Source organism: Scaptodrosophila lebanonensis, unplaced genomic scaffold (assembly GCF_003285725.1).
Source record: "Scaptodrosophila lebanonensis strain 11010-0011.00,11010-0021.00 unplaced genomic scaffold, SlebRS2 tig00000161-arrow-arrow-pilon, whole genome shotgun sequence".
Classification (NCBI taxonomy): Eukaryota; Metazoa; Arthropoda; class Insecta; order Diptera; family Drosophilidae; genus Scaptodrosophila; species Scaptodrosophila lebanonensis.
Window position 1 is genome coordinate 490,408 of NW_022060597.1, and position 22,444 is coordinate 512,851.

A 22,444-nucleotide genomic window follows, 5' to 3' on the forward strand; every position below is an offset into this window, starting at 1 on the left:
TCAATAGCTTGAAGTTTTTCATTTATCACACGCACTATACTAAATGCAATTATTACTATTCGGTTATTTAGCTCTTTATATTTATGTAAACTGAATGTTAAAGCCCTTCTTATTTAATGCACCATTCATTTTCAACTGCTTTTGACAAGCAATGTGTGTACACACTGGCTGCCGCCGTCTCAATGCTGCCTGCTGTGGCACGCAATCATCTGTTGTCCGCCCATATGTTTATGGAACTCGCGTTTGGTTTTTGTTGACTGTTTGTTTGTATTGTGAATAATCAGTAATAATAATAAAGTAGCCAAATATAAGAAAATGGCCCATGACCGTGAAGTGTTGCGCATGATATGGGAGGGGCAAATTGCAATTTGCTTCCAAGCCGATGGCGATGAAATCGTTGGCCTTAAGCCCGAACCCTTCTACCTGATGGTCTCGCGTCTAAGCTACTTACCTCTCGTCACTGATAAGGTTGTAAACATGATGAATAAAGCGAACAAAGTATCAATAAAGTGCTCGTCCATTTTATGTTTTAGGTGCGAAAATATTTCAGTCCTTATATACCCAATGAGCATCAGGAGGGAGCTGTCTGGTTCGATTTTAACGGCACACCCCTGCGTCTACATTTTCCAATTGGTAAGCACCACACACACACACACACACACTCACATGCATATATGTATATATATACACACATGCTCAATAAGTATTAAATAATGCAAATAAACACTCGACTGGCTTTGCAGGCGTGCTTTTTGACTTGTTGCATCCGGAAGGAGACACCGCGCCATGGTGCCTCACGATACACTTCTCCCATTTTCCCGAAGAGACTTTGGTGAAATTGAACACAAAGTATGATCAAAAAATTGCTTGTAACTTGTTATTACTTTGCTAATATATTATGATTATTATTGCATTTTACAGAGAACTGCTCGAATCACATTATATGTCCTGCCTAAAGGAGGCCGACGTGCTAAAGCATAGAGGCCAAGTGATATCCTCGATGCAGAAGAAAGATCACAATCAGCTCTGGTTAGGGCTAATCAATGACAAATTTGATCAGTTCTGGGCCGTTAATAGGCGACTCATGGAACCCTACAGCGATCAGGAGTCGTTTAAAAACATTCCAATTCGAATTTATTATGACGATGTACGTAAGCATTAAGGGATAACTGGAAAAGAAAGGGTAGCATAAATCTAATATATAGTTTTCAATTTATAGGAAAAGGCTTCTTCCTTCTTTCCTCTTTTTGAGCTATCTTTCGATCAAACGAGATTAGGCATTTATATTTCCATTTTATAGTTAATCATAAAAATAGTCTAAGATGTGTTTGTTATTTGAAAATAAGTTCATTTAAAGGCATTCATTGACATAACTTTGCCTTTAAATGCCAAAAGCTTAAGTTTTAATTAAAGTTAAAGCAAAATATCTGAAAAATGCTAATACCCTACGAATGAATAGCCGCCTTTTATAAAAAGAGTCCATGAAACAAATTACTTTAAATATAAAAAAACAGTAGCTTTTTTAATAGTATAATAATAATATACATATGTCTACTATTTAAAGTGATTTGTTTTTTATTTGCTTTAATTTCGATGCAATTCTTTCAATTGATGCTGCCTATTATGAGGCTTCAAATACTTACCTTCAATTAAGAGATAGTTAGTTATATTTTAAACCCACTAATATGCAGATTTTGTGTGTATCTTTTCTTTTTAATAGGATTTTACATATACGCAAAAATTGATTTCCCCCCTAAGCGAGAGTGGACAAAAGAAGAACCTTGCCGACCTGATGGCCGAATTATCGACACCTGTGCGCAAAGCGGGTGAGTTGAGTTTCCAGCTGTGTGTGCCATATTCTCGATTCTATACTATATGTACATATCCATACATACTATGGTTTGGGAGTAGGTAGAGACTACTACTGTCCATTGTGGGTGCAACGGATTTTCCGGTTATCAATTACCACAGACCCTCAGTCCAACCATCATCCATCTGAGCTATGGAGCACGAATTGTGCGTGTGTTTTCCTTCTTTTTTTCATAAAAATCCTCTGAAATCGAACGCTGACAGACCAAATGAAAAATATAAAATACACGCACACACCCATACACTGAAGACTAGACAGCCAGCCAGCCAGCCATGCTGACTGCATTCATTAGAAAAAAAAGGTGCCAGTCAGTCTGGTTGCTCGCCTGTCCGTCCGTCCGTCCGTCGATCCATCCATCTATCCGTCCAACGCAAGTGCATGCCTATGCGGCTCTCTGACTTATTTATGTTTCTATTGAATAACACAACAACAGAAACGCGAGGCTGTCAGACGAGCACAGACGAAACGCGAATCGGACTACTCTCCGCTACTCTACTCTACGCTGCTCTGGGCCTGCCAGGGGCAGCAGACTGGCTGGCAGGCCCAGACGCAGCGACTCTGAGGTTCGTTTAAGCGCTTGCAGGCCCTTTTTGAGGCAAGCAATCATTCTTCAATTCATCAATGTCGTTTGGTCAGTCCGAAAAATGAAGAAAAAAGCAGAAATAACAACAATACAATACAACAACAAAAAAAGAAATTATATTGAACAATGCCCCCGGCAGGTCGCACCATCGAGCCACCCGGGATCGAACAACCAACCGACAGACCAAGAGACCGATCGACCGTCCGACCGACCGACCGACCGACCGGGCCAAGTGTTTCGGGCCATTCAGCTGCCGAAAGCGGCGCGTCCTAGACAAAACAAAATAAAACAAAACGAATGAAAAATTAAACAAAAACATTGTAAATGAAAAGAACGTGCACGTTTGGATTTTCATCGCCAGAAAGCAAAGGCACCAAAGTACTCTCAGCACTGTTGGGTTCCTCCAGTTTGCTGCTGTCTCTGCTTTTGACCTGCGGCGCCGGCGCAGCAACAGCCTAGAGAAACCGACCGAGAGAGAGAGAGAGAGGGAGACAGACAGAGAAAGAGAGAGAGAGAGCAGGCGAGAAGCAATGGGTGGTTGGCTGGTGGTCTCGTTGTTGGTATAGCCAGTGGTGATGGCTTAGGTGCAATAATAGCATTGGGAATTCCATAGATAGACAAAAGGCGGAACTAAATACCTGCGGCTGGGATTTACGAATTACTTGTGAAGAATTTTTAGGAACCACTCGGCTGGGTCGTACCTCTCTCTGTCTCTTCAGAGCCTCAGCTTCATTGACAAGCGCCTGTTGCTCCCTCTCTGTCTCCCTCCCTCTCCCTCTCTCTCTCTCTCTCTCTCTATCTTTTGTCAGCACAGTCATGCCCATGGTCCGTCCTGTTGTCCTCAAACAGTGCGCATATGTTTGTACAGCAGGTTGGCAACAGTTGGGATTTTCCCAGATGCGCACCGACCCACAAAGATGTGCGCAGCACATGCGCAAAGGTGTGAAATTTTTATTTGCATGCTTACGCGCCGTTTTCGTACAAACCAAGGAATTTCCCATTTGAAAGGTGAGAGATGCACACACATATGTACGAGTATGTACAAGTATTGCCTTCGAAACGCCGAACCGATCCGAAACGGCCGTTAGAAAAACTATGGATACTTGCCATACTGCAACAGCAACACGTATTTTCCAAAAGGTCACACCAAATTGCCATCGTCCTCACTGTCCTTGATGCCTCATTTGATGCGCTCGCCTGCGCCGCCTAAAAAAAATATCCATACAATATCCATACCAGACATTTATAATACACATATAGAAAAAAAAACAACACTGCCCAAGATCACGCCGTACTCAGCTTAACCTAACACGGCGGGCTTAAATGGATCGTGCCAAACTAGATTTTATAACGATTCTGGCGCACCGAAATTATTCGGAATTATAGCCCTTGAATGCTTTTGATTAGACCCTCCTTCGAAAGTAATGGGTGTGCTCTGAAATCCGTAGCATCACTTATCAACGTAAATGATTTTGATTTTTGAGATTCCGTACATTTTATGATCTGAAATTTTAGGTTCTAAACTACATTTCATAATCAGTCTGACTAACCCAAAGTGTTCAAAACTATAGCCCTTGAATGTTTGATTAGACACGCCTTGGAAAGTAGTTAGCGTGCCACGTAAATGATTTCGATTTTTTAGATTCCATACATTTTTTTATTCGAAATGTAAAGTTCTAAACTACATTCTATAATCAGCCTGACTCACCCAAAACTGTCCAAAACTAAAGCCCTTCAATGCTTTTGATTATACCCTCATTGAAAAGTATTTTGGCGTCTGCTAAATGTTCCAAACTTTATAATTAGAGTTTCTAATACTGTCAGCTCAAAACTTAATGGAACTATTCTGAATTATACCCATTGAATATTTGATTAAACACGCCCTGAAAAGTAATGGACATGCCTTGAAATCCCTAGCGAGGAACTGCAGAGCTCTGCTAAATGTTTCCTTCATTTTATTGGCAAGCATCTGTCAAACACTGCCAACTGAAATTTTCTTAACAGCCAGTAAATAAAACCATTGAATGATTGAAGAATAACTTTGCGATTCCTAGGGTTTTTGCACCACTTATCATCATAGATGATTTGAAAATTTGCCGGTTCCATAATTTTTTTTTTCAGAGCTCACATGTGGTCCTAAAAGTATCGTACCAAACTACATTCAATAACGAGCCTAACTCACCCAAAACTGTGTACAACTATAACCATTGAATATTTTATAAAAGTCTCCTTAAAAAGTAATGGGTATTCGTCAACATCACATGGGTTTTAACACGATTTTAGAAACACTTGAACATATATTTAGAGTAAAAGCCAGGAACTATATTAAATTGAAAAATTTAATTGTACATATAGTGTAAACTATAGTAGCCATTAAGTGCTTCATTAGATCCTCGCTGAAAAGCAATATGCGTACCGTGAAGTACCTAAGGCGTTTGCGTTTACTTAGGAAATAGCAGAAACCACTTTCACCATTTTTGGATCCGCTTAAGGTTAAAGTCTAGCTCTTACCACTACATTGATTATACTTTGAAATTCAACTTCTCGTCTATCCTCAAATTCAACGTATTATATTTTCGAGTAAATTATTTCGAGGTCTGTTGCCTAAAGAGACGAATTTAAGTAGAACGTATAGGTCGAAAATACATCCATTTATGATCAATATTACTTATCAAAGAATTCGCTAAAAGCAACCGATATTACAATTACAATAATTCTTAAAATTCTATATTGATTTAAGTTCTCTTCTCCTTTTTTTTAAATAATGTCAAAGAATAGATTTGGAAAAAGCTTGATCCATTCTTTCGCTTTCTAAAATCTGAATGGAATTTAAATTTAAAACTATATTTCAAATTTGACATGAAGACAACATTCCAGAAAAACTGCAAAGACTAAATCGATTGCTTCGACAAATTACGTAAGAAATTTTAATTGATGTCATTTTTTGTATAGCGACTATTCTTTAGGATAACCCTAGGTTCACATTTGTAACCTGAAAGGATGAAGTTTACAATACAAAATAATTAGCGGTACTTACAACAAAATCTATTCCGAAGATGAAAGCCGCAGTTTCTCGATTGAAATCAGAGAAGCCGAACTGTAAGACCTATTTTTACACCTTTTTCAAATTTTATTAAATAGGGATTGCTTTTTAACAACGGTTAAAGGACTTGTTGCTATTTTGAGGATAGCTTCAGGAGTTCGCTCTCATAAAAGCTTTGGTCCTTAGTGGTCCTTACTGCTCCCAAATTACTGTCTATAATGAAAGTTATATAATTGTCCGATATTCCGAGCCCCTTAAATTATAAAAGCTCTGGACTTTAGTGATCCTTACTGCCCCCAAATTACTGTCTATAATGAAAATGATATAAATGTCTGATATTACAAGCCCCTCAAACTATTCAGCTGCGGTAATACCCTACTCTATATAGCATGGGAAATGGAAAACTTTTCGCTGGTCGTTTGGGAGTTTTCGCCATTTAATGCAAATCGTTCGATAAATGAGTTCAGATTTCCATGAATTGCCGCTAAGTGTGAAATGTAGGAGTACTGATGGGGTGAGGGGGGGGAGCGAAGGGGTGGTGCGCTGGGCGAGAGTAGATGAGTGAAAAAACAACAACAATGAAAACAAAAACAATCAAGCTCTTGGGCATGCATGACCAACTCCTTTCCGGAATATTGTGTATTTTTTATGGCCCTGCCGGCCGCCTCATATGGCAGCTCGTCTTTCGCACTGGAATCGCATTCGGATTGCAACTCCTAAGTTGCAAGTAACGTCAACTTGCAACGTCGCGATCGACTTATTGGGGGCGCACACACACACACACACACACTCACACACACACGAACTATGCGAAGGAGTACAAAATGCATTCAAACATACGTTTGAAAAAATTCTTGGACATGGATTGAAGAAAGGGAAGTGTGAGGGGGGAGGGAGGGTGTGAGAGGAGCAGCAGCAGGGAGGGAGGGAGGGAGGGAGGGGTAGACAGCGGTAACATTTTGTAGTGCGTGCATTTTCATAGAAAATGGTATTTAAATTGAAATTGAAATGAAATTCAAATATACAATGCAGTGTCGGGCCATGATGTGAGAAGGAAGGTTCAAAGTAGATGGCGATATTCCAAGAAATCAAAAAAACCAACCAGCCAGCCAACAAACATAATGATGCTGTTGTTGTTGTTGTTGCAGCACCAGCAGCAACGACGACGACGACGTCGACGTCAACAGAATCTAAGATGCATCAAAAATAAAGAAAACTCATTTCTTCGGCCGCAGGCGCTGGTATTTTTTTTCCATTTTTTTTGTTTCTTCCCTCTCGCCTTATATATATTTTTTTATTCTGTTGCGACGGCGGCGGCGGCGGCGCAGCTCAGACGCTTTCATGATTTGCCGCCGGCTGTGGCGGCGGATCTGTTCACCGGAAAGCAGCGCGCCGCTGGCCCAACGTCATCATCATCGTCAGCGTCAGCAGAGCAAGCAACGAGCATCGACGTTGGCAGAAGCAGCAGCTGAAGTAGAAGCAGAAGCAGCAAGCACTTGCGTTCTGGCTTTTTGAATGCTGTACACACACACACACACACAGAGAGAGGTGTACACTCACTTATACAAGGCAATTGGCTGCTTGTGTGTGTGTGTGTGTGTGTGTGTGTGCGCGTGTGTATTTATGCTGTTTGTGTAGGGTGCTCTGAAAAGTGTGAAAAGGAAGTTCTGAGATATCACCTCCGCTTATTTGTATTTACACCTCCACTCGCCGCCGTCGCCACTGCGCGGAAATCGCACCTTCACACACACACGCATGTGTATGTATTGTGTGTGTGTGTTAGTGTGTGTTTATCACTTGCCATTGCCATTGTTGTTGTTGTTGTTGTTCTTGCTGCTGCCCTTAGATCTTTTATGGCCACACACCATTTGGTCACTAAATGTTGCCGTTTTCTTTGCTTTGCTTTACATTGCCTTGCTTTGCTCCTCTCTATCACCTCTCGCCCGCCACTTTGCATTTCCCACCTTTGCATTTACTTAGTAGTCCTATTTCGACACATTTTCGTTTGCATTTCTTCAATCAGACAAACAATACACATTTATTTAGCCCCCAAGCCCTCCTGTCACTACAGCTGTGTGTGCCTGTATATGTGCCACGCCCAATATTTAAATAGCAGAGTCTTCAAGGAACTGCAGGATCGTATATTCTCTTTTCAATATAGCTTTAAGGAATATCGTTAAAACTAAATTAGGTCTCTAAGCTGGAAAACAAAGGTCCTAATTGGGTATGATATGATAATAGGCAATTGGTTATCATATTCAGCATCAATCCTTCCTATGGCTATTGCAAGATATAGTTAACCGATTTTGATAATGCTTTCCAAAATGCTTCAGGTTATAAAAATTCGAAAAATGCTTAAATGTGTTACAATATTGCAAACAGTATTTAAAAAAAAAAAAAAAAAAAAAACATTTTCTAAGATTTATTTTTGTACCGATCTTGCCTTTAATTGTTATAAAATATAGTGTACTGAAATGCTTTGATTTAACATGGGTTTTAAAATAAAAAATTTGATATATACACAACTTTATTCCATTTAGCACGATTCAAAATAACAAATGATCAATGTCTTTTTTTACACGACTTTCTGGAAACACCGTGTAAAACCAGAATTAGGTGTATAGTGTACGATATCGATTTGAGCAAGAAATTGTTCTATAATGAGTTATTTTTGCACCATTCGCAACTATGCATCTATAAGTGGTGTTATGGTTTGCTTTAAACTTAATCTGCGTATGTATAAGACAAATGTAAATGCCAAGTTTGGTGTCCCTAGCTGTTGTATTTGCAGAAATCTAAAGGTTCATACAGTCGAACAGAGCATTTAAATGCTCAGTGCATAGCAACTGACTCGTCTGATTTTGCCTGTTCCATACATTGCAAATTTGAAAGTCCTGATATATAGTAAGCTGCTAAGTGCAATTCCCATTCTATGAGCTTCCTCGTTTCTTTTTTGATTATAAATTTATATAAATTTCTCTTGTCATCCAAAAAATAATAAAATAACCTAATCATTTTTATGCTAATAAAACCGTTTTTGTCCTGCCCTGTCTTGGGCAAACAATTCATTTTCTGCAGTTAAGGTGCATATCATTCTAATCAAAATTATAACTAACTACTGATTATTCCTAAGAATGCGCAAGTCCCAAACCAAGCATTGGGCTGCAAATACAGTCTGTAAGATGCCGTTTATCAACAAATTTTCAGAAATGAGAATAAGGAAAACCTATTTTAATATTTATTATCGATGAAGAATCTGTGCTCATTACATGCTCGTCTACGAAGAATCTTTTTAGACTTAATCCTGCTTTCTTTGTCCAAAAAAAAAATGGTTTCAAAACTTATCAAGTAATAGTCCCTCCTTCCGATTGAGCAGAAGAACCGCCCTTGCTCTCTCTTCGGAAGCGAAAAACTTGAATGGCCAATTAACTTATAGGCATGTTTTTAAACACGTTTGTGATATTTTTTCTTAGCAGCAATTATGGAGCTTCATTGAAGCAATACCAAGTCTGATATTCGCAGAATATGTTTCTATTGAGTAGCATGAAGGCCTGCCATAGTCCATGAGGGGAAAGTTGAAAAAAAAAAAGCTCTGAAGCACACAGCTGGGAAAACAAATCCGACCTAAGAACATACGTGAAACGTACGAGTACTCATAATTCCAAAATATTTAAACTCATAATGCAATCAAGCGAAAAACAATTGCAGAATACTAATACGATTCTCAGCTACTTATCTTTTATGTTCCCAAGTACATATGTATGTATATATACGAGTCCATATGTACATACGCATAGTACTCGTATATGTACGATATTCGAGAAATTCTGCGAACTCCTTCGATAGCAACGAGGCCAACAGAAAGCCCCCAGGCTGATCTGAATGAGTAGCATTTACTAATAGTGTTGTTTGTACATATGTATGTACGTATATACTGATAAGAGAAGTTTGTTGTAATTTAAACGTTGTGGAGAGTTCTAGAAACCTTAATAATTACGCAGTCCTTAATTCGTTTTTCACTTTTAAAAAAATCATGCCTAAGGTACATTTTAGAGAAGCTTAGGTGTCATCTCAAGCCGACCCTTGCAGTCTTCTGAAAGGAATTCTATTCTGTAAGTTCCGAATAGTACCACTGGAAAATGATCTACAGATTTTTGAATCACTGAAAGCTTACTAAAGATGTAAGGGTCGTTGGTTAAGTCCCTAAAGCCTCAAAATTAGACAACTCTAATGGAAGCATGTTACAAATTTAAAACGCCCGTACAAAATCTAAGAAATTGCATATAAATACGATCTATCAATAGATTGATAAGTACAGTACAGTATTCTTACATATCTATTTGAAAAGAAAGGTAAGAAAAGAAAATCCCTGTTTACAGCGTATCTAATCCAACGTTTATAATTTGCTAAATAAGTTTATAGGTGGCCGCAAATCCGCAAGTCATGAATACCTTTCGGGACGTCCACTTGACAAATGGTTCACAAAATAATCGACGAGTTTTGTTTTTTAAGATACCCCGCTGATTACACTTCTGCACGAACAAAGGCTTGTTTGGAGCAATTTCATCAAAATTCCAAGCAATATATGACCATTAATGGTTCATTGATCCAAGTTTGGTCTCTCTAGGTGTTATACTTCCAGAGATCTCGTGGTTCATATAGTCGAACATGCAAACGGAAGGACTGCTGGAAAAAAAGTTGAAGTCAAAGAATATTCCATTGAAGAAACTGCTCCAAAGAAGGCTGAGATAGAGGAAAAGTTTTTAAGACGCACGCGGCATAGTTTGTATTGACATTCGATGAAAAAAAAGTTCTAACTATAAATGGATTGGTTCCAGAAACAACCGTGCAAAAAAAGATTGATCATATGCAAAAATAGATGGTTGGTTCCTTATCTCTAAATATATATTTATGCAATTTTTTAATGTTCAAACCGTGTTATATCAAAATCGTGTAAAAAAAGACCGTGTAAAAACAGAATTAGATGTACTGGTATTAACGACTATAAGGAAAGCACAAACGACAAATGGAGATTATTAGATCTCAAGTATTAACTATCAAGGGAAACTTCTTAAAGCAAGAACCTAACAAATTATTAGCATTTCTTTGGGTTTGTAATGACATGATGCATTCATCATTTACTATATTTCAATTGCTGCTCCCCTGAACCTTACGGATGTTCAGTTCGTAGCGCCCATCAATTGACGTCTCTAACTGACAAACACTTTGATGTCAAGACAAGACAAAGTAGGGTCTGTGGATGGGAAGGCAGGGAAAGGGCACGGGTATGGGCGTTGGCAACAAGTTTGCTGCACTCTCCAAACTGCCAAGTCGGCGGTTTTTTGTCAACACAGCCGTTGCTATAAGTTATTACTTTTTTAATAAATATATTTAATTTTTTTTTTTTTTTTTTTGGTTATACATAGTTGCTGCGTCAAAACAAAATTGGAAGCGCAACAACAAAAGAGTGGCAGGAAAAAACAATTGATTAGCAGTTTTAATGGCGTCACTGAACTGGTAGCCGTAAATTTGCAAAAAAAAAAAAAAAAGAGGAAGAGTAGTAAAAACATTATATACTGACTATACATATACATATATACACACCGAGTAGCTCTAAAAACTGAATGGAACAGCAAAATTTGCAAAATGAACCTTCAAAGTCGAGGGAGAGAACAAATAATAATAATTATTATTCTGATAAGAAGCAAATCCTTAACGAAATTGCTTAATCGAACAGCTCTTTAATTATGTCATAGCGCACATATGCCCATGTATTGGGCATTGGGTATTACCTTCGGACTGTGGTAGTCCAAAATATTGGTATTTAGCCCACATTTTATACGTAGAATTGCTGCGAAAAAAAAAAAAATAAAAAAATGATCAATTCATATACGAGTGTACATACGTATCTGTAGTTATATTGGTTTATAGAATACAATCTCTTTAAATTATTATGATGATTGACTTTCTTATCAGATTCGTACGCCACTCGTTGTGACAATTTATTTTTAGGCATGAGCTATGCCTCCGATTTTGAATGCGAATGGAAATGAATCGTTGGTCAGCGTCCGCGTCATCATCGACATCGTCGTGTGTGTGTCGTGCTTCGTGCTTCGTGAGTCGTGCGTTGATTATGGGGTGGGTTGGGGTGGCGCTGTCGTCGCGCTCATCGGTCGTCTCTCAGCTATATACCCTATACACACATGTATACTACAAAGCTATTTGTCGGACATTGAACGTCGTTTGCGGCGTCGATAATAAAAATGGGATCAATAAATTTTCAGACTGTTTGGCGCCACTCTGCATCGAGTGCTTCAACATGCAATTCCTCCTCCTCCTCCTCTTGTTGTTGTTGTGGTAATACTTGAGAGCCCCTTTGTTGTTGTTGTTGTTGTTGCAATAATGGCATACGTGTAAATGGTCACATTTACCCCACAAATACAAATAGGGTCGTTGCTTGTCGTTCAGCCATCGATTCCATTGAAAATTGTTTGTTCAAATTATTGGACAGCGCTCCTACAAAACTCAGATCGTATTCATATTTTTGATTCAATTGATCATACAAGTAGTTGTATGCATACAACTGAATTGGTTGACGAAACTGGCGAGTCAGGAATGCTCGACATCGAAATACTAACGCAAAATATCCCTAATATTATGATAAACAACCTTAATAGGTTTTTTGTAAATAACTCTTTATGGGAAAGCATGTAAGTCTTTACGTAATTTAAGTTAAGTCGAGTCGAGTCAGGAATGGTCGAAATCGAAATACTAACGCAAAAGATTCCTAATACTATGATAAACAACCTTAATATATTTTGTGTACATAACTCTTTATGGGAAAGCATGTAAGTCTTTACGTAATTTAATTTAATTTAAGTTTCATTGAAATATTTTTAGAAGTGAAATTTATATTTAAATTTTTATTTCAAATCACTTCATTACTCATATCATACTCAAAATATCCAATGTATAGAAATATGTTTTACTTTCCATTTAAAGATCTTATCCAATATCAATATAATTCCAAGTCTGAACATATTTTAGATTAAAATCCAGTTTTATTTTGCATTCAACATTCTAACAAAGTCAATAAACATATTGCTAATTAGGATTGAACTAATTTCTAGATTTAAAAAAGATATTGCTCAATGGTGTTCACTAATCAGATGCTATAACTGGGAAACATTTTATGTAGCCCTTTCTCTTTCTGGCTTACTTCTTCTTGATAGCTCTTTTTTTTTTTAAATTGTTTAGATCGATAATGTCTCTTACAACATATGGCTGTAAATCGGGACATAATAGACATTATTGTATAGCTTTTTTGGAGGCATTCAAATTTTCTTAAGTTTAAATTATAGCTTAATATCAGAAATCCATACCGACAACACTATTTGTTGATCTATTAAATAAATATATCTCTTATATTTTTCAATAGACATATAACGCTAAAAATTTATTGATTTATTGACTAGGCATTGAAGAGAACTAAATGAAATATTCAGATAATACTCAAAATATTCATAGTATTTTCATAATTTTCCATAATCAACAATATTCAACATCATATTCTGTGAAGAAGCAGAAAGTTGGTCCAAAGTTGTGTGTGAATTTGTTGACAATAAATCGCAATCACTAACCATATTTGTCTGATTTCCTTTTCGGAGAGCGCTATAAGATGGGGAAGCTATTGAAAACGCTTGTACCATCCATTCTGAAGGATAAATGTTAAAATATGTACTCGTTTATCCATTTAACAAAATGAGCCCATTTTTTCCAAAAATAAGAATTCTGTGCTCCTATTTTGAAAAAGTTCTGTTGATGATGATTTTATTGTTAAGTTATGTTAGAAAAAGAAGTTATTAAAAATTCATAAAAAGACCAATTCAATAAATTTTTAGATCGAATTCAATCTTTGATTACTTCAATCTTTAATTACTAGGTATTTCTTTAAACTTATTTTACGGCAACATTTGAAAATAGTTTTTTTATTAGAAAAATACTTCAATTTCTTTTAATTTCCACTGTGTGTGGCTATTGTCTTTATATACGTTTACTATACCTTTATACCTTGAAATTTATTTTCTGCTTTTGACCATTTCTGACCATAAAATAAAAATCTTGGACGTCAGCTCTTGGTTAGCGCCATGCTTGGTCATTAAACTCGTGACTTGGGAACGATAGTGCTGTGTGCCAGCGATATTGCTTGTACTAGTACCTACAAGTATGAGCCAATGAGTAACCCCCCTTTTGTGGGCCACCCTATCAGCTGCTATATGCGAGTATGTGTGTGCTTGTATTAAATCCGATCGAATCAAATGGAATTGTCGTATCGTACATTTAATACGTATGCGTCCTACTTGAACTCGACTCGTTGCACAAATCTTATCTGACAGTCACCCGATTCACCCTGTGTGTTGCTTGTCGTTTGTGGCTTGTAGTGGATAGGTATGTAATCAATCACTATCAGATTGTGTTATATTTAATATATATCTGTGTGTGCGTGTGTGTGAAGCTAACCCATAAAAACGCGCACCACTACTCTACTCTAGCCTGTATATGCTGGGCCCAATTAAACATTTGTGCACGCCACTTCGACAATCTATAATTACAATTCGCAAGCTATAATTATAAATGACGAAATTCTCACCACATGATATCGCCAAAATAAATAGCAATCACGAGAAGAGAAATTAAATGAAAAGACCATTATAATAATAATTCAATAGTCAACACACAGTTTAGATTTGTCAAAGCATAGTACACCTATTTATGGGTGAATTGAGAAGGAAGCCTCCCATTATATCCATTCATATATCAGTTTTTCGCTACAAAAACCAATCTGGCTAATATTATACAAGTATACGAGTATATCGTTCACATCACCGCACTTGTCGGCACTTTCCAAAGCGAAAATAAAATGGCATGATTAATTAACTTATTATGAAACAAGTGAATACATTATTTAAGTGCTTATTTAACCATGTCATTCAACAATTCAATGCACGATACTGATATCGAAAATTAGAAACGATTTGTTAAAACATCATAGTAATTCACAAAATTGTTGGCCACTCACGAAGGCAACACCCTACTTATATACTATACAAAGCAGAGTGTCCTGATAATCAAAACACAGCCCAACTGATGGGTCCTTTTCCTATATGGTTAGCGATGTTAAGAAATTCGAGCCCCAAAAGGGTGAAAAGAGAATTAAAATTTGGCGCTTGTGCAGTTTTCACCCAAATAAGTTGAAACTTGGTTTGCGGGCTCGAACAATGAGAACAAGAAAAAAATTCTTTGCCGTTTTTGTGAGGTCTGATTCAAAAAAGAAAAAGCCTTTCATGGCATAAGTGAGCTTTAAAAAGTAGTTTTTGTAAATTTCAAACTTGAAAGTTGGGAAAAGGGCTCGAAAGTTAGTATGTGTTTTTTTCATCCAATTTTGTACTCTAAGAACGATTACAAAACCAACACCATTCAATATTTTATGGAAATGCCAGTAATCATCAAAGCACTGTCGAAATGCTTACAGCTAGGAAGCTAATATTTGGACGCAAGTCCTTTCCTTTCGTGGTGTCAAGAAGTAGTTTTAAAAACTTTGTACTCCAAAAGGGATAAAGGGCTTCAAAAATTAGACGCGATTCCTTTCCTTTCATGGTGTAAGTGCGTACTAAGAAGTGGCTTCAAAAACTTTGTACTCCAAAAGGGATAAAAAGGGTTCAAAAATTTGTTTTTAATGCCGTAAGTGAGCGCAGAGGAGCATTTGAACCTGAAAGGTGGGGAAAAATTGGTGATGCATTTAAAACTTGGCTTATGCCATATAGTATGTATATAGGTGGAACCATATATAAATATAATTTTAATAAACCTGTTCACCGTGGAGGAGCCGATTGGAAGGCATACAAGTAGATACAGTGACAGGCTTCTGAGTCACCGCAGTTTGCTTGCAAGAGGACTCCTGTTTTTTCAAAACACTTAGATAACCATAAGCCACCACTAACTTATTAATCCGCGCGCGGAAGTGCTCGAAGTTGGGCTATTTTATATTTGTAAAAATGTATTGTTAAGGTGCTAATCTGAATGCACGGCTTCAATGTTTGATTAAACAGGAAAAAAAAAATATATATATATATACAAGTATATAAAATCTCATTTCTACATTTGTTCCCTTTCAGTGGGAATTCGAACCCATGGGATTGATCTGCACGAAGAAACGCAACTCCAATGGATGTCCGAGCATATGAGCTATCCGGACAATTTTCTGCATTTATCGATTGAATATAAGAATGTGTAATTGCAAGAAGGTGACCGAGTGGCCAGTGACCGATTTACTACATGTAATTATTATTATAAATATTGTATTTTTTTTAATGCATGTAAAATAATATACCACATAAGTTTGTGCAATATAGCTCGATCTAGCATTTAAACTTGGTTCTACAAACGACGCGTACGACCTAAGCGACGAGTTCAAAAGTCTTGGATCCTATATTGTAGACGAGCCATATTTATACCTAAATACCATTGCAGCTAGAAAATACCAAGTATAAGATTTGCTTAACATTTCATCGATCAAGTTAACGTATTTGTGAAAGCATTATTATTATACGACAGCCGGCAACCCGGCGAGCTATTTAAAGCGCCAGGCACCCCCATGCTCAGCCCATGCCATACCCGTACCCATACCTACTTGTATACCCATACTTATACCCATACCTATGCCCATACTTATACCCATGCTTATCAATATTTTTATGTATCATGCATTCTGGAAGTGGGTTGATTGGGCCCCGTGCGATTCGTGTCCGTTGTCAAGATAATGCAACCTTACACAATAATTCGTGTTGTGAAATTTGGATTGCTCCTTTTGTACGATATACGTATATATAGCATATATACATATGTATATATAATAAGATAATCGATTATCATAATGGCCACAGGGCGAAAGACTAGCCCACAATATATCTATACATGCATATACAGATAGTATATATACATAGAGGGACAAAGAAACATTTCAGCGCTCGCTGAAAATAGAAACGGGAAGTCAATCGCCGCCATTTGATCATGATTAATTTGTTTACTTAACTAGCACTAAGTGAAATTAAAAATAAACATTAAAAAATCAAATGCAATAAATACATTTTGAACACTGTATGATATTAACTTTCTAAATGATCGATCGAGCGAAAGCTTAAGCCCCTCAACTATCGATCAGATGAATTATCTGCCTCTGATTGACGGGAAAAAAGTTTAAGCTACTTGTATAAACTAACAAAAAGTAAGTAAATATTTTTATTTTTAAATAATTGTTCAATATACTTGATGATCATTGATGCCTCCATCCAGATAAGAATAATTGTGAGAACATTGAGCTGCTTTTATACAAGCACTATACTTATAATGATCAGTGATTGGAGATTATATGTATGTGTGGGTGTGATTAGTGATCGAAGATTAAATGATTTCAAAGGTTGTAGTAATAATTAGATCAGAGTGATCAAAAAAATTCTACGTAGTGCGATCATTGCTCAAAGACTTGCATAAAATAGATGCGATCAGTGATTAAACACTACATCAAATCAAAGATTACGATCACCGATAAAAAATTAGAAAATATAAAACGCAGGTTAGACCAAAATTTGCGAGCAGTGATTGAATTAAATACAAATTGCTGCGATTAGATAAGTGATCAAAGGTTATAGATTACTTTCCTTAAATAATACAAACAGATGGTGAATAATATAACGAGTGCATTTACTAATCGAAAGTACACAAAAAGATGAGATCAGTGATTAAATATGACTCAAATATCAGCGATCACTGAATGAAGATTACCATTGCTTATACATAAATTTACAAATGGTGGGATCGCTGATCGTTGATAAAGCGTAAAGATACGGACAGTGATTAAATTTAAATACAAATAGTTGGATCAGTGTACAAAGGTTGTAATAATAGTGCGATCAGTCACTGCAAATTATAGAAATAAAGTGATCGGTTGCCTTGATATTACAAACAGTGATCACAAAGAAATAGTAAGATCAGTTACACAAAAGAACCCGATCAGTGATTGAATTCAAATAGGTGCGATTAGTGATTACGATCATAAACATTGAATGAAGATTATCAAAACATGTTCAAATACATAGTGGAATCCTAGATAAGGCGAAAAGGTGCGATAAATGTTCAAAGGTGTGCGATCAGTGACTGCAAAAAAAACTTAAAAATAGAGCAATCAGTTACCTCAGATAATGCAAGTGGTCATTGATTATGTAAGTAGTGCGTTCACCGATAAAAGGTTATATAAACAGTGATCGCAGGCTACAAAAAAGGTGCGATCAGTTTATTTAACCATAAATAATGCCGTTATTCAATGCGCTCTGTGATCGACATCCGTTATAGAAATATATGAAATCAATGACCCAAGATTATACAAATGTGAAATGAAAATAATTCAATACTTATTTGCACTGCTTGCGATCAAAATATGTACATAGTCGTCCGTTTCTGAGAATTATGTCTAATGCTATAATATATCGTAAAATGAATCGGAACACTTTTTCAAATAATTATCTACTAAATGGCCCATCGAGAAAGCCATGCATAATATACTATATACACCGACCATACACGAATATACATATATATGTACGTACTTAGTGATCTTGCATCTGCAGCTCGTGAAAAAGCACGAGGTGGTGGTTACTTTGTAATCGCCCGCTCGTGCGATGATGCAAATCAAAAGTGTTACATCAACTGCTGGCAGGCGGAACGACAAAACGGAACGTTACGGCGCTGACAACGAATGCGGGGGGGCGCTACGAAATTTGTCACGTGGAATGAAAAAGTCAAAAAGTACAGAAAACAACAATTGCATGCGGCAGCAAAAGAATCCAATAAAAATAAATGTGTGGCAGCAACGAACGAATTTCACCCACCACCCCTCTCTCCCTTCCTTCCTTCGCAAGCCACAAGCCATACGACTATAGAAAGGTATACTGGCAAAGATCATCTATCGTCTGTTGTACAATACATACATACATACATGTATATATAGGTGTATGTATATTTAAGTAAGCTTGTATGTATGCTGTGAGCATGCACATAGATTTTTATCACCTGAACTAGTTGCACGGGCCTGCAGCCCAACCGGACAGTACCGATTACGCCATAGCCCACCCAGCAACCGAACAACCGGGCAATCGCAACAATCGAGCAACAACCTAGCAACTGCATCGCCCTCACCCTCACGATGAGCCGCTTTGATACCGAGGGTGGCTTTGAATTCACGCCACCGCGCCAATATGGAAATATGAATACTTGTACAAATCAAAACACAAGGTGCATACAGGCATGCAAAAATTCTCCATGGTTGGACATGGGCGGGCGCCACACCACGCTACCGTTGATTGCTCCAAGTTTACATAACTTCTGATTGATTAGTAAATTTACTCTCTTTTTTGGGGAAATACTAATTGTAATCACAATTTTTATAGTGTTTAGTAAATTTAACATCTTTTTTGGGGGAATACTAATTCCAATCACAAATCACTAGCACAAAATCGTCAAAGTACAATAAATTTACACAACTTTTGGTTGGTTTTTCAAAAACTGTTCATAAAGGTTAGTAAATTAAACCTCCTTTTGGGGTTAACACTAACTTAAATCACAACTTTAGTTTCTTTTTCTCAATAGTGTTTAGTAAATTTAACGTCTTTTTGGGGCAAATATCAATTGTAATTACAACTTTTGTTTGTTTTCCCCATAGTGGTTAGTAAATTTTACCTCTTTTTGGGGGAAAATTAATCGCTAAGCGCTAACACAATATTATTTTTTTTATAGTGGTTAGTAAATGTAACCTCTTCCAAACACACAACACTAACACAAAATTGCTCTAAGTATACACAACTTTTGGTTAGTTTTTCAAAAAATGTTCATAGAGTTTAGAAAATTTAACCTCTTTTTGGGGTTAATATTACATTTTTCGGTAAATTTAAAAAATTCCAAAACTTGTTATTATTCTAGACCAAATATCCCAAACAATTATTTGACATTAATTAAGACATGGAATGCAAACTTTTGCAAGGCTAGGCAATGGAATCACACAATGCCAGGCCAAGATCATTAGGTTGCTCTATTATCCCCTTTAAGCTAGTTACTATATTTCAAGTAACAACTAATGGTTGTCTCTATTTTAAGCTAATTCAACAATGTCAACTATATTAGTCTCGGCTTTCTCAGATAAATTGGCCTCGCATTCCAATAAACAGGCCAACCCAACAACAAATATGGCTACACAGTACTGATTTTTCAGACCGGTCGAACCTTTTACGAAATGTTTAATTAAAATTTATTACTTTTTTGTATAGCCTCAATAGTAATTTCACCCTTTTTTGGGGAAAAATAGTTGCAACTTCTTTCATCTTACCACTGAAGACCTCTATAGAAAAATAAGTGTTGTGGATTTGAACTATTGCTAATCATTAGAAAATCGGATCTCTGCATTTGACATCCAGCTTCAGTATTATTATTTTTTTAAACTAGAAATCAATTTATACAGACAAATTTAAAATTATTTTATTATACCAATAAAGACATTATTCCTGCTCGCAATTTAATTCGTTTGTATATTGATTATTAACTTTTTCGAATTAATGTACGATAACTCCTGCATTGTTCAACATTGAATTAATTTGTTTAAAAGATAAGAATTTTGAAAAATTAGCAGATAATTTAAATGGTTTATTTATATTCTTCTTTCTTGTCTGAGAATAATTCTTAGGCTTTACAAATTATTTTAAGAAATTAAAAAAAATTAAAGAAATAATATATTTGATGTGTCAGCATAAAAACCAATTGATAAGTTATAACTAGTCAGTCACCTATTCAAAAATATTCTAGATTATAGAAGTTATATACTAACTGTCTTTGTAATACACGAAAATTGAAAGACTACTTGTAGTTGCAAATCGTACCAAATGTGCTAAATTGTTAACAATAATTTCTTATCGCTGGTATTTCCAGATATATATATTTTCCATAAATCCATTATATAAATACCATATTTTAGGTAATTGTCAGCTGAAACCAAATATTTCAATAAAAAATTTTATACACATTCGAAGGTCATTCAAATCATGAAATTGAAGTGCTGGAATCTGGAGCTCATTAGTGTGCCAGATATGTTTTTAGACTTACTTGTATGACTTGAGTTGGATTTTCCCCCCAAAAGCAGGAGAAGAAGAAGAGGAAAAAACAACTCCAATTTCCACAGATTGCAATTATTATTTTTCGACGTAGGGCATAATGAAAATGTGGCGGCTCGCATGTTCGGTTCGAATGAGAAAATGTCGCGAAAATTCTTTGGCAAGCATAACCAGCAGCCACGACAATAACGCAAAATACATACTATATATATATATGTACATATATAAATATGTATGTAGCTATGTTTTTATATATATATATATATATATATATATATATATATATATATATATATATATATATATATATATATATATATGTACATATATAAATATGTATGTAGCTATGTTTTTATATATATATATATATATATATATATATATATATATATATATATATATATATATATATATATATATATATATATATATATATATACTATATGTATGTATATGTTGTGTAGCACTTGGCGTACTTACGTATGTACCGTCCGCACGTACAACTGCTGGCCACACATACGAGTATACAAACAATTTTTACAATGCAAAACACAATGACTATGCCGCTGCCGCTACCGCTACTGCCACCGCCACCGCCGCCCCTTACCACCCGACCAAGCCCCTACCAACTACTTATCATACCCATCGCCCCACACGCTGTCGTTGCTGTTGCTGTTGCCGCCCTGGCTCTGGCTTCGCCCGTTTCTACGGCTCTGGCTCGTGATTGGCGCACACATTGGCAAACGAGAGCACTTTATTTTTAAACGTTTTAAAAATACGTCCATTATAGAATTTGCGGCTTAGTCATACCATACCCACCATAGTACCGAAACCGAAATCTTTTAGGCGAATTGACCAGCTCGTCAACACCGAACCGAACCGAACAGCCGTGAAGGCGTTTGGCGTTTGGGCGCTGATCGTGGAGGCACACATTAGGCATTAGGGTACGGGATGAGGGGCCCACATATGCCCGACACATGTGTCGTAGGTGATGAACATGAACAGAGAGCATAGATATAGAACTGGTACCTGTATCATCATCATCATCATCATCATCACCATCATCATTATAGTCGTTGTCGTTGTTGTCTTCGTCCACGTCATGCGTTGGCCAAACAGATGACACACGCTCTGGCAGAGACGCACAGTATCATGTCTGGTAAATGCCTGCCTAATACTTTCTAGAATGTAGTGCGTTGCCAAAAAGTTACTATAGATTCTAAATACCGGGAATTGTAAGACTAAGCATGCATTATACTTATAGTATACACGTATAGTATATGTATCTGACTGATCCGTCGAAATGAAACTCACGGCATTTAGAACCAAACTAAGTAGTGATAGGACACTATATGAATGTTTCTAATTATTCAAATATTATCTCTGGATCCACTGAAGATTCTAAATGCCGGGAATTGTAAGAGTAATAATATATACTTATAGTATATATGTATCTTACTGATCCGTCGAAATGAAACTCACGGCATTTAGAACCAAACTAAGTAGTTATAAGACACTATAATAATATTTATATTTATTCAAATATTACCTCTGATTCTACCGAATATTCTAAATACCGGGAATTGTAGGACTAAGCAAGCATTATACGTATAGTATACACGTATAGTAAATGTATCTGACTGATCCGTCGAAATGAAACTCACGGCATTTAGAACCAAACTAAGTAGTGATAGGACACTATAAGAATGTTTCTAATTATTCAAATATTATCTCTG

The 22,444-nt window shown here is 36.4% G+C and overlaps 1 protein-coding gene across 1 annotated transcript; it reads left to right on the forward strand.

Annotated features, from left to right (window-relative positions):
* Positions 1–278: 278 nt before the first annotated feature.
* Positions 279–16,656, forward strand: LOC115629664 (autophagy protein 5). Its single transcript, XM_030526179.1, has 6 exons — positions 279–468; positions 534–633; positions 744–849; positions 922–1,147; positions 1,721–1,826; positions 15,672–16,656. Exons 1-6 carry the CDS (start codon positions 316–318, stop codon positions 15,788–15,790), a joined length of 810 nt encoding a protein of 269 aa, XP_030382039.1. The 5' UTR covers positions 279–315; the 3' UTR covers positions 15,791–16,656.
* Positions 16,657–22,444: the final 5,788 nt, after the last annotated feature.

What these genes read in the sequence shown, in the direction of transcription:
- LOC115629664 (XM_030526179.1), top strand. Translation starts at nt 316, where the DNA reads ATGGCCCATGACCGTGAAGTGTTGCGCATGATATGGGAGGGGCAAATT. An exon ending in GCGTCTACATTTTCCAATTG is followed by an intron (nt 634 to 743) that starts GTAAGCACCACA and finishes CTGGCTTTGCAG; the next exon opens with GCGTGCTTTTTGACTTGTTG. An exon ending in GACACCTGTGCGCAAAGCGG is followed by an intron (nt 1,827 to 15,671) that starts GTGAGTTGAGTT and finishes GTTCCCTTTCAG; the next exon opens with TGGGAATTCGAACCCATGGG.